The sequence below is a fragment of the Thermobia domestica genome, chromosome 10 (genome assembly GCF_964235325.1).
Source record: "Thermobia domestica chromosome 10, izTheDome1.hap1.1, whole genome shotgun sequence".
NCBI lineage: Eukaryota > Metazoa > Arthropoda > Insecta > Zygentoma > Lepismatidae > Thermobia > Thermobia domestica.
This window is the reverse complement of record NC_137463.1, coordinates 248,787,960-248,811,798: the sequence shown is the minus strand read 5'-3', so window position 1 is coordinate 248,811,798 and position 23,839 is coordinate 248,787,960. Positions and strand designations below refer to the sequence as shown.

Genomic DNA, 23,839 nt, shown 5'->3' with positions numbered 1-23,839 from the left:
ACAAAGCTGTAAAAATATTTATGCAGCAACGGTTTTTCTCTACAATGTAAGGAATTCCAAGCTTTTTTTTTTTCACAAATCTTCGAAACGAACAGCAATTTTAGAATGCCTTGCAGGAAAGCGGATACCAACTCATACTGAAGTAAGATGGAATTCAAACGCAAAAATTATATCTATCGTTTCAAACGAAAGAGCAAACTTAGTGAAGGTGTTTTCAGAAATTATGTCCGTAGAAACGTATGAAAAAACTATTCGACAAGCTGAAGGATACAAAAGGAAACTAGAAGAATTTGAATTCATTTTTCTTGTTTAAAGATATTTTTGCACAAACTGAGTTTTTGTTTAACATTATTCAGATAAAAATGTCAAATATTCAAGTATGTATTCGTGAAGTTAAAGAATGTGTAAAGTTTCTTTTTGCGCTACGGAACAATATTAAATTTAGTGAGTACCGTACATTCGGCGTACCGAAGAAGAAACTACAGTTGGTAGTACTTTGAAAAGGGCTAAAGCCATTGAACGTGAAACAGGAACTACAAACACAAACAAACAAATGTTCTTTCAAATAATTGACACTATAGAAACTCAAGTAGACATCAGATTTTCAGATTTAAATAAATTGGAATTTCTTCAGTTAGTTGACTCTACTAAATTTGATGCATACTCTGCGGATTTTCCCACTCATGCTTTGGCTTCCTTGATCTCAACATATGGACCCTATTTCAACACTGCCTGTTTGCGCACTGAACTCGAAATTGTATTCAGTAGGGATATTTTCCGCAACACAGATCCACAAACATTATTGAAACGCATAGTTCATGATGGAATGTCTGAAATAATTCCTAAAGCATGTAAACTGTTTTCTCTCATTGCGACTATCCCAGCTACAACCGCTTCTGCTGAAAGAAGTTTGTCTTGCCTGAATCGCATAGAAACTACTCTAAGAATAACAATGCCCCAAGATAGACTGTCAGCATTATCAATCATTTCAATTGAGAAAGAATTGCTGTCCAAATTAATGAAACAACCGTCTTGGTAAGATGAAGTAATCACACGATATGCAACACGAAAGGATCGTCGCATCGATCTTCTGTACAAGTAAGGTAAGTTCGTTATAATATTTATGTTAGAAATTCAATGCATAACTTAATTCTGTGTTTAATATACATGTTTTATCTATTGTTCGTATAGGATGTACATTTTTTTTTTTTTTTTTTTTTTAAGATAAGGGAGGGACCAACAGTGATTCAACGTTGAAGGAAGAAAAAAAGATTCTAACCCGAGATCGTTATCCTAAAAGTAATGTATTTTGTAATAAAATATAAGGAGATATAGATTAACGAAAGCCACTTCGTCTTCTACAGATATAACATTGTTAGTGGCGTCAATAACGTCTCTACAACGCAGGAATCGTCGACTTTTATGCCCCCTCATGTGATTGGTTTCATAATATGTTTATTAGATTACTAGCAGCAGGGAGGAAATCGGAGGAAAAATCCTGCAACGGGGGGGGGGGGATGAAGAGCCAATTTCACCGCCACCCAACCAAGCCCGCAACCAGCCTCAGAGGTTTGGGAGGGCCATGAATATGTTAGGGGGGAAGTCATTAAAAATTCTCCTACAAGTTGTTTTTAGTATTAGCATTTTGTATTGAGGTCTGGAGGGGCTACGAAAAGTTTAGGGGGGCCTGCCCCCTCTGCTTGCGGGCCTGCACCTAACACTACGACTTGGTTCTCTGAGCCTCACCTATTTATTTAGCCACGAACCGCCTCTGCTATGTGGTAGTTAAATTTACTACGCAGACCTTCTATTTGAATACCGGTACTACATTCATAAATTATATTTAGGTCGCATTAGTTTAAGGTCATATGGACAGTGCTAAAGCAAATCGTCATACAAATCCCAGCATGAATCAAAAACAGCCGCAAAGGTCTGGGGAGCCATAAATATCTTAAGGGGGCCAAGTCATTAAAATTCCCTTACAAATATGTAAATTATGATTTTTGCATTAATAATTGCATTTTGTATTGAGGTCTGGAAGAGCCACAGAAAGTTTAGGGGAAGCAGGTTGCGGGCCCGGCATGAACACCTGTTCCGTTTAGTTAATTAACACAGGCAAATCAAGTAATAAAGATAAAAGAGCTACTTGCGCTGGAATTGCAAATTGATATAGGGTAAATGTGCCAGTCCTCGACCACCGAACTCATTTTCGTATGGTCCCTAATCGCTGTTCACTGACTGTAATAACTTAGGAGGATGCAAGTAACTCACATGTGTTCCTAAAGCTATATTTTATCCAAAACTGAGATATTACACTATTTATGTAATATTAGTTGGAGAAACACCAGTAACTGTTTCTTTTTAGTGTTCGACCACTTTTTGTTAATGTTCGACCGCATACTATTTAGCCACCGACCACTGACATTTTTATATTCATTTAGTGGATAAACCTCAACTGCATGTTGTTTTGAATATTTGTAAGTAATGAATGTTTAATGCTGTTTTTCTGAAAAATGTTTGAAATGAACATATGAAAAAAACACACGGCATTGTTTAGTATGTTCGTCCTCTTAACACATACAAACGCTAGAAACACACGCTGAAACTTTAAACACATATAATAAAATATTTTATAGCAACATATAAAAAGTATATATAACACAAAAACACGTTAAAATATTTTTCTTTAAAAACAGGGATGAAATTAATAAAATCTACTGGAAAAAATGATCACGTCTCTTACACGGGATGTACTTGAACCTGAATCCACAAAGTAGGGGTGATGCATATATTTCCTGAAAGCTTGGGTCAAGGTAAGATCAAAACTGGTTACCAAAATTGGGGAGATCTCAATCATTCCGCTTGAGGGCAACACGTTACTCATTTTGTTGCAACCCCGAAAAATCTGAAACGATAATACAGATACGAAAACAGGAAAACATGTCGTTCATAATTTCAAATGTACAACGTATCAAAGTAAAATAAATTGTCCCAGGGTCCCAGACGGGGTCCAACTCAAAATTTTTAAATGGAAAGGGGAGTCAACTTGCACATCGTATGAAAGTTGGTGCTAAATAAAAGAAGATAAATGAAGTTGCCACTCTCTACGATAAGCCTGTGCAAAATAGCGGTGGGTCAAAATATTAACACAATCTTCATTTCAAAGTCTATGACCACTCGTATGTATCTGAAACGGTGGAATAGGTGTCGAAACAAAAGCACGGATATGTCATTATTTCAAAAGTATAATGATTCAAAGTAAAAAAAAAATGTTCCAGGGTCCCTGGGAGGGTCCCAGACGGAGTCAAACTCAAAATGTTGAAATAGGAAGGGGTTCAAATTGAGTATCGTATGAAAGCTTATGTTAAGTGAAAGAAGAGGAAACAAGTCTCGACTCTTGATGAAAAAGTCTATTGCCACTCCTATTCATCTGAAACGGTGAGACAGGTGCAAAAACAAAACAAAACCTAGAATGTATCAAAGGAAAAAAGAAATATCCCAGTTTCAACTGCAGGATCCCAGACAGGGTCCAACTCAAAAGTTTCAAATGCCAAGGGGGATAAATAAGCACGACACGTGAAAGCTCGTGTTAAATGATACAAAATTGGACATTGGACAAGTTTCGACTGTCGATAAGCATTGCAAAATGGCACGAGTCATTTCCTTTGATACATTCTAGTTTTTATTTTGTTTTGTTTTGTTTTTCCACTTGTCTCACCGCATTAGATTAATAGGAGTGGCCATAGACTTTTTCATCAAGAGTCGAGACTTCTTTTCTCTTATTGCTCTTATTGCGGAATGCTTGAGACCTCCCTAAGCTTTCAGGAAATATATACATCACCCCCACTTTGTGGGTTCAGGTTCAAGTACATCCCTTAGAAAAGGCCAGTTTTACATAACTTCAGTCTTACATCCCAAATACATGCAACGAAATTCATTTAAAAATATAACAGTTGGGGTCTAAAACACTCCGCACGTGTGTTTAAGTCCTAAAATTTAGCGCGTAACTTCACGAACGTGTTTCTAAATATGGAAGTTAGCATGACGCGTGTTAGTCATGCTCTTAATACAATGCTAAAAACGGCTCTGCATAGGGCCTTTTATGTCTGTTGCGAGATATGCAATATCCTAAAACAAGTAGGCTCTTCTGAATCGGCGAATGACTCAGATCCACTAACACTTTTACACTAACAGCATTATCGTGTTTATAGTTCATGATTTTGTTAAATATTTTCTTAATTGTAGGAGATGGTGCTAGAACTCTACTACACGCCCATGGGTGCCCCGTGCCGCACCGTCTTAGTGACAATGAAGGCTTTAGGACTTCAACCAAAACTTGTTTTACTAAATTTAGCTACTGGTGAGCATCTGGAACCGTGGTTTTTGAAGGTAAGTCTATACAACTAGAACTATCGTATCCGTACATTCCTTTGCACAACCGGCTAAAGACTATAATTTAAGTCACTATCCCCGTATTAATCTGGTAGAACTGAAACTGGAAATAAAAAAAAACTGGAAAAGATTAGTGAGTATGGCTGGCCATCGGAATCGAACTTGGGGCCGATCGAGAAGTAAGAATGTTAATATCTATACTTCAAGCACTAGATTATTTCCTTAAAGTGGACATGCACACTTAGTACGAGTAGGTTGTTACGTCCACTTAAGTGCCAATTGGGCAGGAGGCAGCGGTGGCTTAATGTTATATGATCGCTGATTTGACCCCAGAGCTCGCCAGTGAACTTACTCATTTTGAGTGGGAGAAACGGACATCAGTCAATATATGTATGTGTACATGTTCCCGAGTAATGCGGAATGTCTAGAACAATTTCAACCAAACTTAGTACACCTATAACTTATAATATGAAAAAAAAATACTGTTGGAATAATACACATCTAGGAAGTGGGAAGGGTTGACGTGTAAACATAATAGAAAATTATGAATATTAGTGTCGAAACCATCGTTTTTTGTTTTTTTTATGGTGCTGAGATGAATATGTAACACTCCTGATGCTAAAAGACCAAAATCAGTTTCTACTAATACTCCTAGGAGTGGTAAGGTGTGACATAAAATAATTGAAAAAGTGTCGTATTCATATTTTTCGGGGTCGCTAAGCTGATTTGTGACAGGTCCTAATGATAACACGCGGTGGACTGTGATTATCAACTTAGGGTGTGGGAGGCGCTGCTTGAGTTCCTTCATAACTTGCACCGCAGTCGCGTGACGGTTTTGAATGACAGTCCGCTTTGAATGCCCGGTAGGACCTCTTACTGAATATTTTGTTGCGACCACTGTTTTCCTTCGCCGATATGGTTTTGTCGAGAGTTTTGTTGGAACCTTCATCGCCTTTGGAAATTATTCCTTGTGAACAGATCCAACGCAGTTGCCATTTGCACCACATAATCGAGCACCAAAACTTTGCACGCATATAAAAATCATAAAAGTCGCCCATTTTATACTATCACCATCTGATGAGTTCACTACACACTACCGTTCTTTTACTCCTTACGTAGTATGGAGTTTATCATAGCACAGCACCAACAACTAGTCGCCGCCTGACCGTTGCCAACTCAAGCACCTAAAATGTTTCCATAAAAATCATTCAGTTTAACGTCCCACAATTGTGCCTTTAGGCTAAGGGAAATGGATTATGACGTCAAGTGAATGATGATAAAGGAATTTATAGAATGTGAATGAGGGAAAAAACATAAGCACTCCGAGAAAACTCGCGAACACGAGGTTGCCTATCACAAACTTAATTGTCAGCGAATCAAACGAGGGACCTCATGCAACAGAGATAAGCGCACTACCATTGACATTGAACCACTGTGCCCCCTATGTGTTTCCAACTGCAGCTGATTTTATTAAATTGATAAGGATCTGTGTATAGTCTATGGTCCAGACAAGATTTGAGTATAATTTGTGGGGGTACCAGATTTCCTTCAAACCACAATTGTATTGGTACCTAATGACCACGAAAAACTATTATGGCCGTCTCGGAACGGTAGCTTTTCAAGATGGCGTCGAATGAAAGATGGCACCCAAGTCGATTTATAAAACTGGCAATATCTCGGCTCCTAATTATCAAATTTTAATGCTCTTTTTTTAAACGATAGCTCATTATCTTTGCAACAAGCATCGTTGTCAGCATTTTGCCGTATCTTGGACGATATATGAGGAAAATAACAAAAGAAATTACTTTCAAAGAGCTTTAAGTTTTATTTAATCTATATTAATCGTGACAACAAAAGATTTTATGAAAAAATACTTTGAGCAAAAGAAGAGACTTAATTAGCTTTCGTTTGATGTATTTGTGAACATTCTATCAATAATACAGCCGGAAATATCAAGATTTTAATGTTCAAAGGTGCGCGGCGTTCAAAAAATTCAAATAAAAAGTAGACTTTATAAAACTTCTCTTCTGAAAAGAGCACGTAACATGAGCTACATTTCATATTATTTTACTCTCTTTAAATATGAACATACCTTGCAAATTTCAGTTCTCCTCTTTACTATCTGAATACCCATCCTCTCCGATAACTGTATACCCCTCAGGATCTATTTGAGGTAGGTTGTCACAGTCTGCGAACTTACAAGCAGGTGTATACTTAACGTTATTACGCAAACAAGAACTGCTAGGTAGCTTACAGAAACGAAAACTCAAAAGGGTCAAGACAGCTTCTGGAGCTGGTCCACTGAACAGATAGATGTTCGCTCTCGTCAATTGTCCAACCATGGTTTTAGGCTCGATAATTTTAGGAGTTCTCCAGGCATCGTTTCACAATTGCCGATTGGTAATTTGCTTTGAGAAAATGCAGATAGAGGCAATCTTTGCAGGGAGTAAATTGAACAGAATCGATTACACCTCGTTTATTTCGAAATAATTGGTCGTGTGTCTCATTTACTTGATCAATACGCTTATGTCTCAAATACAGGAAACAAACAAACTTTTGTAGTTGGCTGAAAAGCTCATTGTTTATATTCCAATCTCTTCCAAAGAACGAGAATAAATTTATAAATTCATCATCATTTCGCAACAGATTATTTGCATTCAATTTTCCTTGACTACACATAGCACTAACTGAATCACAACCAGTCATTGTGTGAAGGGAAGGTAAAGCAGACAATAAAGGAGATCACATAACTGAGACAAGTTTTCTTACATCAATAAGTCGAATTCTGTTTTTTGTTCTACGTTTAATGGAAACATTACTTTGATTTTCAATATGCACAGACGCACATGCACACACAACGAACACCTCCGTGTCATTTAATTTACATATGACATTTGCAAACTCTTGTGACTCATGTTTAAATTGTAACATCATTCTCGTATCAGCTTCTTCTTGAGAAGATGACAGTTCTGGCACTTTATTGATATCTTTCCCTGTACTTTTTAAACACTTGTTTCAATACATTACGAACAATTTTTTCCCCTTTCAAATCCATTTCTTTTTTCTTTTGCTGCCAACTTTCTGTTAGGATTCTCGTTAGCTTGTTCTTGCTGTCATTGCTTCTTAAGAGTCGTTTCCAGTTTGTACTTTATGTGCATTCTTCAAAACATGAAATAATATCACTTCATCAGCACCTCTGAAAGTTCTTTAAGCGGACTTTATTGTCAAAAACTAGATCTATTGGGTGACTGAAACGACCTACTTTTAAAACTTCTAGCAGTATTAAATAAGATATTTCATCAAAAGTACATTTTCTCAATATAACTTATGAACAAGCTCCATTGCATCAGTAACTGATGCAAATTTACCTTACGGATGGTGTGTAGGTGAAACCATACTTTCAAGAAAGTTCCCTAGTGTGGCTTTATTAATTTTCCTTAAAGTACCATCAGGATTCGCTAGACTCAATGGCAAAGGATGACTGAAAACTTCCTCTATGTTTACGTTACGGTTTTCTGCTATTAAAATCATATTTTCGAAAATATTTCTCTGTCTTTAAAATTATTTCTTTGTTATTGTTTTATCTTGCCGAACCTTCTGGTTATTTTTGAAAGTTTGCAACTTTTTTTCTTTTTTTTAAGTAGAGTCAAAGAAACATTTATTCTTTTCTAAACGATCATGTTGGAAGTCTTGGTAAGCTTTTTCTTTTTTCTGTCTTGCCAGTAATAAATCATTTTGAACTTCTGTCTGTGCTTCTAAGTCTTTCAAATGTGCATAATGTTAAGGGATTTTTGTCGAAAGGGTTGGTCCACTCATTTGACAGAAGCTCAACTAAGGCCGAGACTTGTTCTTCGTCTTTAGAAATAAGGCTCTTGTGAAGATCCAGGTGCTGGTATTTCTTGTCTGGAATGATTTCCACAAATTTTCACACCTTCCAAAGTGCTGAAGCTCGATATTCTGCGGTTAAATAGTATTTACTGACTGCTCCAAGCTTTAAACTGAATACTTTTGTCCCATCTGCTGTCTGTGTATCTCTGTTTACTGTCTCCTCTAAAGTCCGGAATTCGTGCAAATGAATTATTTGATTTAAGCTGGACAGAAAATTCTACTGACATGTAGAACTCAAAAATGGAAAGATTTGTATTTTCCAACTGGGATAGTTCAGGCAATGGAATTAATAAGTACTTGGCATAGTTCATTTTATCTAAAGCAAAACGTCATGGGATCATTTCTTGTACACACGAAAGGTATAGTAACCAATTACGCTCCCTATGAGCTGGAATCAGGCCCAAGAGTAACTCCACTAAATCTATGTAAAACATCCAGAAAGACGAAAGTGTTCCATTCTCATGTCTCAAATGATTCATATAGCCTTCGAAAGAATAAAAAAAATATTTGATTTTGTTGTCTCCGTACAACGTTTCAAAACTGTTTTGAGATATGTCTTCAGCAAATGAACAAAATAACTAATTTAATTCTGTAATTGTAAAAGGAAGCTGAAAATTCTCGACTTTGACATGATCCAAGAACTCATTCCAAATTATTCCAATTAAGACTTCGTAGACGCATTCGCGGAGTCTTACAGCACAGTTGTATTGTTTCCGTGACAAATGAAGCCAATGGCAATTCTTTCTGATTCTACTGCATTACCAATAACTTCCCAATATTAGAAAGTAAGTTACAAACTATGTGAAAAGGTCCTATCATTATGAAAATACTGTCAAATTCATTGAATCCATTTAATTTCCATTTAATTTCTGCTACTTTAGAAAAAAAATGGCCTGATCTACAACAACAACAATATTTTCCATAGAGATGCGCACGAGAGGAGTCGAGACAGAATTTTCCTGACAAAATTCGAGTCGAGACACAGCTCTTCCAATAAAAAGATATATATTTTTCGAATCGAGACATCACTTTTACAGCACATTTTCGAGACGAGACGGTCTCAAATCTTGTCTCGTGCGCATCCCTAATTTTCCAAATTTAGAGTTGACTTTATTTGATTGCACTCAGTCAATATTTCATATCAGTTGACTTATCAGTTGCTGGGTGATTTATGGAAAGCAAATAAGTTATGGATTTGGTTAACGTTGGTCCTGATTAGTATATTAAATCCTGTCCAAGAGATAATTGTCTAATATCCAGAGTTGAAATACTAACTTACAACCCAAAGTATTTTTTTTTTTTTTTCGTTTAGATTCCGAAAACAAGCTAAGGTAAGCAGGGATTGGTTGTGTTGTAATGTTAGGAGGCTCAATCATCTTACCTGCAATATATTCTGGCAGTGACGTATTTAGGGGGGTGGCTTCCGGACTTAAGCACCCCCCCCCCGAAATCTTACTTAGTATAGTAAAGTAAATAAAATATCTTGCAGAATTTTCACATTTCCAGGCAAAGCCCCGAAAGTTAACAAAGCCCCTCCTGAAACAAAATCGTAAATATGCCAGTGTATTCTGGTAAAGGTCAATGATCAAACACCATGCACCTTTTCTTCTTATCATTATGAAATACAGGTCTCAGAGCTAAATACGAGTCTGATACTGTCTGAATTACAGTCATCAACTCGGTGAGTTTATGGAAACATTCCGCCTTGAATTGCAGTGCTGCCGCGCGCACCTTTGAACATTCAAATCTTGATATTTCTGGCTGTATTATTGATAGAATGTTCACAAATACATCAAACGAAAGCTAATTAATGTCGCTTTTCTTTTGCCCAAAGTATTTTTCATAAAATCCTTTGTTGTCACAATTAATATATAGATTAAATAAAACTTCGAAATTCATTTTTTGTTATTTTACTCGTATATCATTCAAGATACGGCAAAATGATGACAACGATACTTGTTGCAAATATAATGAGCTATCATTTTTTTTTTAAAAAAAAAAAGAGCATTAAAATTCGATAATTAGGAGCCGAGATATTGCCAGTTTTATAAATCGACTTGAGCGTCATCTTTCATTCGACGCCATCTTGAAAAGCTACCGTTCCGAGACGGCCATCATAGTTTTTCGTCGTCCTCAGGTACCAATACAATTGTAGTTTGAAGAAAATCTGGTACCCCCAAATTATACTCACCTTACCTATACTGGCCCATAGACTAGTAGCTACCTCATCTTTGAAATTTTTCATGATATATGCTAACAATATTGTAGATGTCACTAGTTATTCCGTATTTCATTTAAAATCATTTGATATACGATCCTTTCTTTGATTACATACAATAACATGTTATGTTTTACTTTCATTCTCAGTACAAATTCAGTCATTTTCACAGCTATTCTTGACTCAACTTTCATGTAACAAAAACTAAAGCCTGTGACAAACACCTTGGCATTTCAGCTAAAAGAATAAAAGGCAAGCTCTGACGCGACGTTGCCGAGTGCTAAGGAGTGTGGCCAGTGGCGGCGGTTGGACGTTAGAAGTGGGGGGGCAAGACATGGTCTGAACAATTGTATATCAATGTTAGATTTGCTGATTGTTTCTAACACTGTTTCATGAAAGGTTGTATAACTAAAAGGATACTATATTTTTCACTTAAAATGTTGTATATCATATTTCTATTTTATTAAGTAAATTCATAAGAGCAATACAGATAGGTACTAGCCCTTTATAGTCTTAAACAACGAAAGTGTAAGAAGAGATTTGAGTTCTTGCTCATGAACATCTTAAAATTATGTCTGGAAAATTGTGATCAGATTATTTAATAAATTTGTAAAATAAATAAATAGAAGGGATAATATTAATCATAATAGTAATGAATAATGACGCTTGTTTTGCACATGTTATATTGAAACTGGGAATTAATTAACAATTTATACTTTTAATTCCACACATGCCATTAAATGAATGTTTTTAGTCTTAGAAAATGAAATACAGTAAGTACTGCAAGCATATGCTATGACATTTAAAGAAATATGCAATTGCAATATTAATTACTTTGAATTGCAATTAAAACGCAATTCCTGTAGCTTTCTTAACTCCATGGGAAGACAAATAACCAATATGTACTCACGCAACGGCAAATATCATATGGCACCATTTTTTTCTATGAAACAGTAATACATACAAAACCTTTACCAGGGTGTCCACATTCTGGAAAATAAGTGAAAGTGAGGGAAAGGTCAGGGAAGTAAAAATGTATCAGGTGAAGTCAGGGAAATGGGAGATTGGTCAGAGAAAATCAGGGAAAAATCGATTTAGGTTCATTGTTCAATTACTGAATTTATGAAATATGGTTGATTCTTTATTGTTACTGGATTCAAAATGTGGTGTTCTCAATTATGATATTGAGGGAGTCAGTGTTCTCTGATGTAGTCGCTGAAACTAATTTTCTGCGAAAAACACATCTAACTACATCCTGGCATATTTGCTCAAAAGGGTAGACGCTGTTCTAAAAGAATTGCATGATGCCAAGAGGATATCTGGACAGGTGGCTGAGAACGCTAAGAAATAGTATCTCCAGCTCACAGTGAAAGCTGAGACTGAAGAATTTAAGGAACACTCGAATGAATTCATAGCCAATGATAGAGATGGTATTGGACTTGATGAGATTTTTTTTTTTTTTTTTACATAGTCTTAGGAAATGGGAAGAACTTCGTTGACTTATGGTCAGTTATGAAATGTGTTTTGTCTTCTTTCACGGAAACGCATTTTTTGAAAGTCGTTTCACAATAAATAAAATTCTCATTGTTGACAACTTACAAGAAGAATCTCTGGTGGCTCAACGGAACATATATGATTCTGTGATGAGAATAGGTGGATCATCAGGATTAATAATTACAAGAGATATGATAAATTCAGTGAGAAGTTCAATGAGACAATATCAGGTGTATTTTTAAACTAGGAATGCAATGGATATACCCGATTGCAATGAAATGAGCTGAGCGAGCTTAAACTACGTAATCAGTTTATTCTGACTTTTTCAACATCTACACATACTCTATCAGCGTGCTAAGTTTGGTTGAGATCGGCCAAACGGTCTAGGAGCAAGCGTTTTTCGGTGATTATTCCTCGATGGTACATCGGATTTTTGATTTCGACCTATGTTGTCACTCAGCACGACATACTCTATCAGCGTGCTAAGTTTGGTTGAGATCGGCCAAACGGTCTAGGAGCAAGCGTTTTTCGGTGATTATTCCTCGATGGTACATCGGATTTTTGATTTCGACCTATGCTGTCACTCAGCACGACATACTCTATCAGCGTGCTAAGTTTGGTTGAGATCGGCCAAACGGTCTAGGAGGAGTTCGCGGACAACCAAACGGCTAACCCGAGTATAAGAGCTTCGCTTCGCTCAGCTCAAAGAAAAGAGAAATAAATACTGGAGACGAGAAGAGGAGAGAGAAACGGAAGATTCAGCAACAACTAAAGTAGCTGGAGGAAGAAAAGAAAATTAACCTGCGAAGACAAGGACATTCAGATCAATGAGAAGAGAACTATGCGAGAAAATATGAAAACAAATTTCTAAATTTGTTGCATTTAACAACTGCACCAGCAAAAGTATGTGTTACATAATATGTGTGTGTTCTTTGTTTTTAATAATCAGTAAAATCATGGATGAACTGTTTATTGCTATAGGCAATATTATAATGCTGTGTAATTGGTATTATAATATGTATTTTTTTTATATCTTAAGTACTCTGTATACTGCACACTTTCGTTTGTAACTTTACATTTTGTGTAATATGTAGGCCTAATCAATAATGGCCTAATGCACATATTTGTAAATTTACATTCCTTTGGAAAGAAAATTGAAAAAGAAAGAAACAGAAGTGGAATAGAACAAGGCCAACTATGGGGAATGTGGAGACTGGGATTTCTTTCTTTTTTCTATATTTTTAAGTTATTCAGGGGTCAAAGAAATCTGCAACTTTTGTCATGGAAAGTCAGGGAAAAGTCAGAGATCTTTTCTCCAAATTGTATGGACACCCTGTTTACATTTCCTAATGAAATTATATAAATTAGGGTACTTCAAAAAAGTGGGGGGGCAACTGCCCCCTCTTGCCCCCCCTAATCGCCGCCCATGAGTGTGGCTATGGGTAAGCAGACGAACTACAGCGTGATCAGGTGGCAGAGGACAGACGTGGACGTATACAAAATAAACGTGGCAATACCGCTGGCCTCTCATTTGCTAGCAGCATTTAAAGGGAACTTGGAGCGCCGCCTTCAAATGCCAAGATGTTTCTCACGCCGTTTAGCTAACCAGTTGTAGGAAAAATCTCATGAAAGTTATTTTCTCCGCAGGTGAATCCTATCCATACCCTGCCTACCATAAATGATGAAGGGTTTATACTATGGGAAAGGTAAGTGTTTTAGTATATGTGTCCCATTAGTGGTATATATGGCACTCTTAAGAGTGTGTGCATCACTTTTAAAAGCATATATGTCAATGTTAAAAGCATGTGTATCATTGTTAGGAGTGTGTGTCACTGTTAAAAGGGTATGCGTCACTGTTAGGATTATGTTTCACTGTGAGGGATATGTGAGTCAGCGTTAGGAATATGTGGACCGGTGTCAGGAATATAAGTCACTGTTAGAAGTCTATGTGTCACTGTTAAGGGTATGTGGGTCAGTGTTACAAGTTAGAGGTATATGTGTCACTGTTTGGACTTTAAGTATCCATGTTAAAAGTGTATGTGTCACTGTTAGGACTTTAAATATCCATGTTAAAAGTGTGTGTGTCACTGTGAGAAGTATGCGTCACTTTTTGGGTGTATAAGTAAAAGGAGTATGTGTATCACTGGTAGAGATATATGTCACTCTTAGGAGCCTATGTGTCACTATTACGAGTATGTGTTACTGTAGGGGTATATGTCACTGCTAGAAGTATATGTGTCACTGTTAGGAGTATGTATCATTGTAAGGGGTATGTGGATCACTATTACGTAGAACTATGTGTGTCAGTGTTAATAGCATATTTGTCACTGTTAAGAGCTTTTTATTTTATTTTAGTTTAGCGTTCCTTTCAGCAGTGAGGCTATATAAGACTTAGACTTACAACTCAATGCCGAAATTGAACCACATAAGCTCCCGCCGGGAATCGAACCCTGATCTCTTACTAATATACAATATAAAAACGAAACCAAACGATGAAAATATTTAAGTATCCAATGAATTAAATATTTTCTATTGTCAAATATTCAATTACTCTAGAATACACTTAATTTAATTTGAGGTAAAATGTTATACAGGATGTCCGGAATGGGACTGACGGTTTTTAAAAGTGTAAAGTTTTAATGTGGTCAGAGATACAGAAAGAAAACATTCATATTGAAGAAAAACTCAAGAAGTTTTGTTTACCAAATTTTCGTACTTGAAGAACTACCAGTGACGACGCTAGTATCGCTGATAAACATAAATGGCGTCGGCAGTCGAAAAGGCGCAATGCGTGTGGTGGTCTGCAGAGACAAAAAGTGTTGTTCAAGTTCAACGAAACTTTCGACGTGTTTACCACAAGAATCCTCCATCACGCAATAGTATCCAGGCGTGAAAGGATCAATTTTTATCAACGGGGAGTGTAATGAAACAACACAGCGGTGATAAATCGCGTTTGTCAGAAGAAAATGTAGAAGCAATAAGATATTGTTTCGCACGTAGCCCGAGGAAGTCAATTCGCGGAGCGAGCTGGCAATTGGTAATTCCAAAGTCAACAGTGCACGATGTGGTACACAAACGATTACGTTTGCGCGCGTATAAGGTGCAATGTTTGCAAGCCAAACGATAAGCCACAGAGAGCAGCATTTGCTACTGAAACTCTGGACAGGATTGATTATGATCATAATTTCCTATTGAACGTTGTTTTCTCTGATGAGGCAACTTTTCACTTGTCTAGCAGTGTTAACAGACACAATGTTAGGATATGGGGATCTGAGAATCCGCATGCGGACATAGAACATTCTAGAGACCAGGGTTGAAAAAAAAAACATGTTTTTTTTAAAAAGAACATAAAAAACGTTTTTTATGTTTAAAACATGTTTTTTTTTGTTTAAAACGTTTTTAACGTTTAAAACAAAGTACTTTGTTTTAAACAAAAAAAAACATGTTTAAAATGTTTATTTTGTTTAAAACAATAATCTACATAAGCATATATATTACATTTTTACACTCTTACACCGTAGGTACTTCTTGCCATCTATATTCAACCGCTAGATCAAATTTCGGGAACTTCCCTAATCTCGATCCGCCCAAATGTTCAATTCCGGAGAAAAAAAATCGGGATTTTCCCGATCTCCGTTCACAGAATATATAGTTTAGTTTCTTTGTGTTACGTTCTACTGGTCGTCTGCATTCTTCATCTTTAAACGCCCATTGACGCAACTGCTGTGTCAGGGCTTTAAACCTCAATGGCTCAGTCTTAAACCTTAAATTAAGGCTGGAAGTTTGTTTTGGTACTAATTTATTCCTGAAAGATGCAACTTTCCTGGTGTGCATTTTATGTATATAAGAGGAGGGTAAATATCGTGTTTTTTTTGTTTTGTTTTTTCAACAGTTTTTTCGGGGCCGTTCCCCCTCTTGGGGGATATATTCATAAAAGTTTATAAATGTTTGTTTTGTGATTTTTTTGTAGTTGTTATTTTTGTTTTTATTTAATTGCAATCAAAGAAAAATTCTAAATATTGTTTCGTTTCAATGTTTACTATTCATAAAATACATCGAAATGCCGTACTTTTTGTGGGGGGGAGAGGGGGTCAGACCCCACGAGGGCCATTTAGTGAAATAAGAAGTCTCTTTGGTATTTATTTATGTATAAATGAGTCTGAGCCAAAGTGGACTCAAATAATTCGTATCTTTATTCACTTTTCTTACTAATATGCAAATTAAGTCGTTGTATTTCTTTAATTTGGACCAATAAAAGTCTCTGTTAACTAACTCAAACTAAATTAGTTCTTCTGTACTCCGCAGTACTTTGAAATTGTCCATATGTAATTCTGTATAATGGTTTCACTTGTGCAACTGTTTATCTTTTTGTCCTTCTGAAATGACTCTTGACAGTTATATTAAGAAGCACGTAAAGATCAGTACAACATATTTTTATCAGGATTCCTTCGTGGCCAATTAGTCCTGGTTCCGAGTTCAAATGGAGGACAATTTCTCTCGGATGTAACTCGTGAAACGTTTTTTATTCCGCTTTAAGCTTATGTGATCCCTTCCAGCATAATCCGGTAGTTGTATAATAACATCAAAGCGAAACAAACTTATTTCTGTCCATATATGATATGAATATATAGAGCAAATTATTTAAACCAAAAAAAAACCTGGTTTAAACCAAAAAACCGTTTTTTTGTTTTTTCAATAAAAACCATGGTTTTTGCCAACCCTGATTTGTACTTCTTGCTTATTATGGGGAGCAGGGAGGGGGCAAAGTTAGCCAATTTTTGGAGTTTCAGTTTTTTGACGTAAATTACATTTATTTTTACAACAAACATCAATAGCTCAGTCCTTAATTAAGCCAGAAAGGTAATTTGGTACCAAAGTATTTTTGAGAGATAAAGCTTTCCGTCAGTTGCATTTTATGTATATACGGGGTACGTATGTACGGCCGAGAGAGGGAGAATGAAGTTTTTTTTTCATCAAATTTTTTTCATCAGGTTTTGGCGGGTATTCCTCCCCTGTTTGTGGTACATCCATAAAAATTGGTATGTGAAGCAATGAAGTAGTCCCCTACATGATAGTAACCTGTATGTGTACTTGTTGTTGTATAGAGGAAGAGGGGGTCAAATTTGGTTAATTTACATTTATTTTCGGGACGGCCCCATATAACGCAAGATATATTTCACTGAAGTGGTCTAGAAGCATAATTCTTGTTCGTATACATGATGTGTGCAGCAAAAATGATTTGCATATAGACATGGTACTACAGTGGGGGAGTGGAGAGAATGTCTAATTCAATGAATGTTTTTCTGCGCATATTTTTTTAAAATATTTCCTACATAAAACGAATTCATTACGCAATGGCAGCAATGGCTACCATTTCTTATATTATTGTCACAAGTATGTGGCCTACACATTAACATCATTTTATCAGCGCAGGTAACTGCAAGGGTTGCCAGGGCCCCCAGAGTCAATATTTTCATATTTTTAATGATTTTTTTATGTCTGTTCTTTTTCTACGAATACGGCGGGAATTTCACGCATATTACTTCGTTGGAATTTGTGGTCTATAAGCTTTCCAATGGTGTATAACTCATGAAATGTTCAAATGCTTCACTTGAATTTCTGTTGGTTTAGTTATAAGCACACTGATGTGCAGAATTTCTTCCAGTAATTGCTGTTATAATAAGAATATAACTCTGCTTGTAATTTACTCCATGCACAAACCCTGCGGAGGATGGGTTGTTTGTTAGGAAATTAAATTAGCTTCTTCAATCTGATATTTTAGTTGTTTTAAACATGTCCAACCAGCATCGAAAAAAAACACGTTTAAAACAATTTGTTTAAAACGTTTAAAACAAACTGAATAAAACAACAGCCCTCGTTTTAAACATGTTTTAAACACTTGTTTTAAACATTTTGTTTTAAACATATCAACCCTGCTAGAGACAGACCCAAATTGAATGTTTGGTGTGCTTTAACACATAATGCAGTTATAGGCTCCTTCTTTTTCATAGAGCAAACCATAACAGGAAATCTGTTCTTAGATATGCTTCAAGACTTGGCTGTTCCCCAGTTACAACATTTGCAACCTCAAGTGATATTCCAATTGGATGTTGTCCCGCCACATTGGAGCCTACAAGTGAGGGAGTACCTTGATACTGAATTTCCTGGCCGTTGGATAGGCCGTGATGGGCCAATTAGGTGGCCTCCACGCTCTTCTGCTGTTACCCTCCTGGACTTCTTCCTATGGGGACATGTGAAAGACCTTGTGTATTCTGGGGAAAAGGTGCGTAACCTTGATGAGCTGAAGAACGGTATTAGAAGTGCGATTGCTTCAGTAAGACCTCAGATGTTACAGAATACGTGGAGAGAGATTGAGTTCAGGCTAGATATTGTAAGAGTTAGAAATGGAGAGCTCACGTGGAGTTACACTGAGTTAGAATGACTTGTAAGTAAGACCAAATAAACTTTTTGAGTTTTCCTGTTTTTCTTCTGTATCTTTGACCATACTGACTCTGACTAACTATACACTTTCGAAAACCGTCAGTCCCATTCCGGACATACTGTACAGCATTTAAGCCTTGACTTGGTAAAAGTTAGCGTGTTAAGGATTTTAGTTGACTGAGAATTAATCCGTAGTATATTTTACATTATGACTAGTCCTTCGCTATTTATTTTATCTTAATCTTTACAGTCGTGCGATATGTAGATACCTTGTAGATCAGTATGGAGAGACGGACGCTCTTTACCCAAAGGAACCAAAAGCCAGAGCTCTTGTGGATCAAATGCTAGACTTTGAAATGGGAACATTGTATGTGCGTTTACAGGAGATTTTCGTAAGTAGATTCAGTTACTTATTAGATATCTATAGTATACGCCGATTTCATACCTTTCAAGAAATTAGAAGAAAAATAGTTTAGTTTGTTAGGAGACACAGTATTACCCCGCTTTTAATCTTTTCACAGGACTAGAGGAAAATGATGTAAATAATTTCTTAGGAGACACATTATCTCCCTGCTTTTACTTTTCATGGGAGAAAAAGGGAAGGAGTGTAAAACATTTTTTCTTAGGAGATATAGTATTTACGCACTTTCACACTTTTCAGATGATTAGTAGAAAAATAATGTGAATCATTTATTAGGAAGCACAGTATTACTCTGCTTTACGCTTTTCAAGGAATTAGAAGAAAAATATTACAAATCTCTTTCTTAGGAGATATATTGTTACCTCAGTTTTTACACTTTACAAGGGATTAGGAGGAAAATAATGTAACTCATTTCCTTAAGACATATAATACATTTTTCAAGAGATTAGGGGGGGAAATAGTGTAAATTACTTTCTGAGATGGCATAAGATTATCCCACTTTTCACTTTACAAAATATTTAAAGGGAAACAGTGTAAACCAGTTTCTTAGGGGAGACAGTGCGTAAAACCACTTTTACGCTTGTCAAGAGATTATGAGGAAAATAGTGTAAATCAGAAGAAAGCGTAAATTTTGTGAAATGAGAAGCAGCTCAAAACTTTTATACTAATACACTCAAATCCTGCTTATGTTCCATAATTTCAGCATCCAAAACTGCTTAACAAGGTAACTGTAGGTTTACATAATATTGGCTAAACAATGTAGTCTGTCTTTTGCGCAGTTATAAATTGTGATTTTCTTTCATAAAGTATTGGGATGGTGCAACTAAGATATCCGATTGATATGTGTCATTTTCAAACACCAAAACCATAAAAATTGTAATGCCTGATTAGTCACAATAGTGTTCGGTTGTTTTCACACACTTTTGTCATCGTTCACACAGCTATTAGATTCTATGACGACAAATAGTCTAGAATCTGCGATACTTCTTAAACCGCACGTTGCTCAGCTATCAGGGAAGTTCTTCCCTGCCAAGAGTGATAGAGATAAAGGAAAAGATGGTAGTTGCCGAGAGAGAATACAATGGCTGAGGAAGGGTTTCAATCTATGCAGAATCTGTATCGTCCTGTAAGCAGCATTTGGGGCTTCATTGTCCTGCAGCATGAAGACACCATATCTGTTGACTGTTGTTAGATGCTTGCAGACAAGTTTGTGGTGTGTATTTGATGGAGGTACGCATTATCTTGCAGCATGAAGGTGTAACCTTCTCTGTTCAGAGTTTCAAGGAAACAGAAAATAATGCAAGAATTGAAGAATTTTAACGCATCTGATTTAGTGAAAGAAACTTATGACAGGAAACATTAACTTTTGAATACAAGTGTACCTAATGGGTTTTGTATTTAGCGTGTGATGAAGAATCTTTATCGTATTGATATCTAGCCATCAGCTGGTACAATTGTGTTCTTTCATCAGTTTCTTTGAGAGCATAGGAGAATTGAAATATTTTCAGCAACATGAGTTGGTAGATTCACATTTCGAGATTCGATCACCAAGTTCCTCTGATTTGTGTAGCGGACCAAGTTGCTTGTGTTCTAAATTTGTTCAGGATAGTGTGAGCATGTAAATAGTGTTGGCGACTGAATTCCTGCAGAGAGTTGTGTATATGTGTGTTGCATAGTGGTCTTACCCTGTTTCTTTATATTTATATCTGTATAGTGTTATACGGTACATCATACAGGAAATCAGTGTCCTGCGGGTGTAATGTAGATAGGAGAGCACAATATACATCATTGAAAGTAGAAGTGTTTATTGAAGGCTATAATAGTGATAGCAACACTCCGATTGCAGTAGAGCGACACTAGCTCGGGCGAGAAACTCACACAGTATCAGGCTCCTGGGTTACAAAAGCATCCTATCTGTTGACTGTTGCTAGATGCTCACAGACAATATTGTGGTGCGTTTGATGGAGATTGGCACTGTAAGGATTTGGAGAAAAACATGATAGATAATCTCCAAAGACCACCATGCCGACAACGAAACCTTTTGAAGGTTGTGGGCTTCTTCTGCAAATCGTTCTTGGCATTGATCATGATCGAAACAGTGTTCTGGTGGTTTACAAGTCCTACCAAATCCAGTTTTCATTACAAGTGACAATCCGATGGAGGAAACATTCCTGGTTATTTCATTGACTCAGGGAAACAGTGATCCTTGTTCGGCGGTATCAATTCATGTGACACTCATGAGAGAACTGCATATCTTCAAAGGCAATCCTTATTGGGCGGTATCAATTCATGTGGCACTCATGAGAGAACTGCATATCTTCAAAGGCAATCCTTATTGGGCGGTATCAATTCATGTGGCACTCATGAGAGAACTGCATATCTTCAAAGGCAATCCTTATTGGGCGGTATCAATTCATGTGGCACTCATGAGAGAACTGCATACCTTCAAAGGCAATCCTTATTGGGCGGTATCAATTCATGTGGCACTCATGAAAGAACTGCATATCTTCAAAGGCAATCCTTATTGGGCGGTATCAATTCATGTGGCACTCATGAGAGAACTGCATATCTTCAAAGGCAATCCTTATTGGGCGGTATCAATTCATGTGGCACTCATGAAAGAACTGCATATCTTCAAAGGCAATCCTTATTGGGCGGTATCAATTCATGTGGCACTCATGAAAGAACTGCATATCTTCAAAGGCAATCCTTATTGGGCGGTATCAATTCATGTGGCACTCATGAGAGAACTGCATACCTTCAAACGGCGATACTTATTGGACGGCGTGTACCCATGTAGCATCCATGTGTCCAACTCTTTCACTTTACCGATTACGCTGAATCGTCATATGACAGTTATGTGGTATTTGTCTAACTCATCAGCATTGCACGGATACATTTACGAGTGTCTAGTTCACAATGTTCCTGAAGAGCTCAGTAGAACACGTTGTTGGTCGGTTGACTCAGGGTTTATCTTTCGATGTTGTGCCTCCGCCACTATACTTCAAAAATAAAACGTATAGTGCACTTTTTCCCTACTCCTGGCTCAAATGCAACTAAAAGAAAGACAACGTAGATATTAAAAATCTTGAAGATCCGTCGGGGCCACGGTAGCTCAGTGGTAGAACTCTAACCTCTCGTTAGAGAATTCCCTAGTTAGATTCCAGACTATATGAGCTTTTGATGGAGAAAATCGTGTCTGTAGATTTTCTTGGGATTCTCTTATGTTCGCACTCCAACAATTATTCCATAATAATTCACTTTCACTAATCGTCTATTATTATTTAGCGTAAAGGTGTAAACGTATGATGATAGATTAAAAATTGCATTTCTATTCCATTTTATGTTTTCTTCAATTCACATTCATTCAAGTGCTAGGTATCCATACGTGATATCACAGAAACCCGTAAGCCATTGCGGCTATGGTATTGACATCGTGTATTGAATACTAGAGCTTTTCTCAATATGTTTTTTTAAAATACATTACATCTTCCGGTTATGCTATTTAGGCTAAAGGACACGGATGGTAAATGAATGTAAAGAAAACTGTGAAAGAACTGATGGAATGATAATGTGGGGGATGAGAAAAATCTTAGAAAATCCACGGACAGGATGTTGCCGGCCTCAAATTCACGTCGGTGGGATCTAACCAAGGACCCTTTGAACAATAAAGAGCGCTCTATTACTGAGATAGTGCCTCTCCTACCTTAATCAAAATATAGTGAAAATATTAATAATACAAATAATAGACATTTTCAATGGTCTAGTGACTAGCTCGTCTAACTTTGGTGTAAGTTGTATTGGGTTCGATTCTCACAAGGGACCATTCTTTTTTTGACAATTCGATTTCCGAAAATGCTTGCTATCATTGGATGCAGCACCCAAAGAAACCGAAAAAACAAGTTTTTAGCGGCAGAGCGTGAACAGGGCCGGAGATAAAGGCTTCCAAATTTCAAATTCAAGACGCAGAAAGTGCATATAAACATCATGTAATTTTGAAACGAGTGGAGGAATTGAGATCAAATTTGAGGTATGAGTTTCGAGTGTGAAGCTCTTCGGAATAGGTATATTGACCATGATGTCGGCCATCTTAAAAGTCGCCATATTGGAGTTATCGAAAATAAAGAAACAGGAAGGAAATCATGTGGCATATCAATTTAGGCTCGCTTGTTCCCAGAAATTCAAATATGAAGTTAGTTTTTACAACCCTTATGTGTTGAGTAGTTACGGATGCTGGAAATTTTGAGCAGGCGAAATTAATGGTAGTGTCTTCTGCCATTTCAGTCGATTGAACGTGAACCAGAAACATGATCAAAATAGGGCTGTGAGTGTGGGCACAGTGTTAGAGTTATTGCTGTGGATGAGGGAGTATTATGTTGTTAAATCAAGCTTGAAAGGTGCATACAATCCTATCAATATAGCACCTTGAGCATCCTCGAAACAGCTATATGAGAAGGTTGCTTATGAGACGGAACCTACAGATGCTTAATCCAACAGTAATTAGTGTTAATAGCGAATAGCATTTTGAACTTGTAACCTACTTTTGAGTAATCCCCCCCGGAAAATGTCGGCGTAGTACCTTCCAAAACACGACTCCCGTCCCATGCAGAGTTGGTAAAAATTAACTTCATATTTGACAAGCAAGTCTAAATTGATATGCCACATGATTTCCTTCCTGTTTCTTTATTTTCGACAATTCCAATATGGCGACTTTTAAGATGGCCGCCATGATGCGCAATATACCTATTCCGAAGAGCTTCACACTCGAAACTCATGCCTCAAATTTGATCTCAATTTCTCCACTCGTTTCAAAATTACATGATGTTTGTATGTACTTTCTGCGTCGTGTATTCGAACTTTGGACCCCTTCATCTCCAGCCCTGATCACGGTATGCGGCTAAACACTTGTTTTTCTCGGTTTCTTTGGGTGCTGCATCCGGTGATAGCAAGCATTTCCGGAAATCGAGTTGTCAAAAAAAAAAAAA

The 23,839-nt window shown here is 36.8% G+C and overlaps 1 protein-coding gene across 1 annotated transcript in view; it reads left to right on the top strand.

The window, feature by feature from the left end:
- Positions 1–23,839, top strand: part of LOC145661889 (uncharacterized) — a 147,015-nt gene that overhangs the window by 5,754 nt on the left and 117,422 nt on the right. Inside the window, exons 2-4 of the mRNA XM_081727231.1 lie at positions 4,246–4,389; positions 13,640–13,698; positions 18,684–18,825. Coding sequence (XP_081583357.1) covers positions 4,249–4,389; positions 13,640–13,698; positions 18,684–18,825 — 342 coding nt within the window. The 5' untranslated portion in view covers positions 4,246–4,248. The remainder of the gene's footprint in view (positions 1–4,245; positions 4,390–13,639; positions 13,699–18,683; positions 18,826–23,839) is intronic.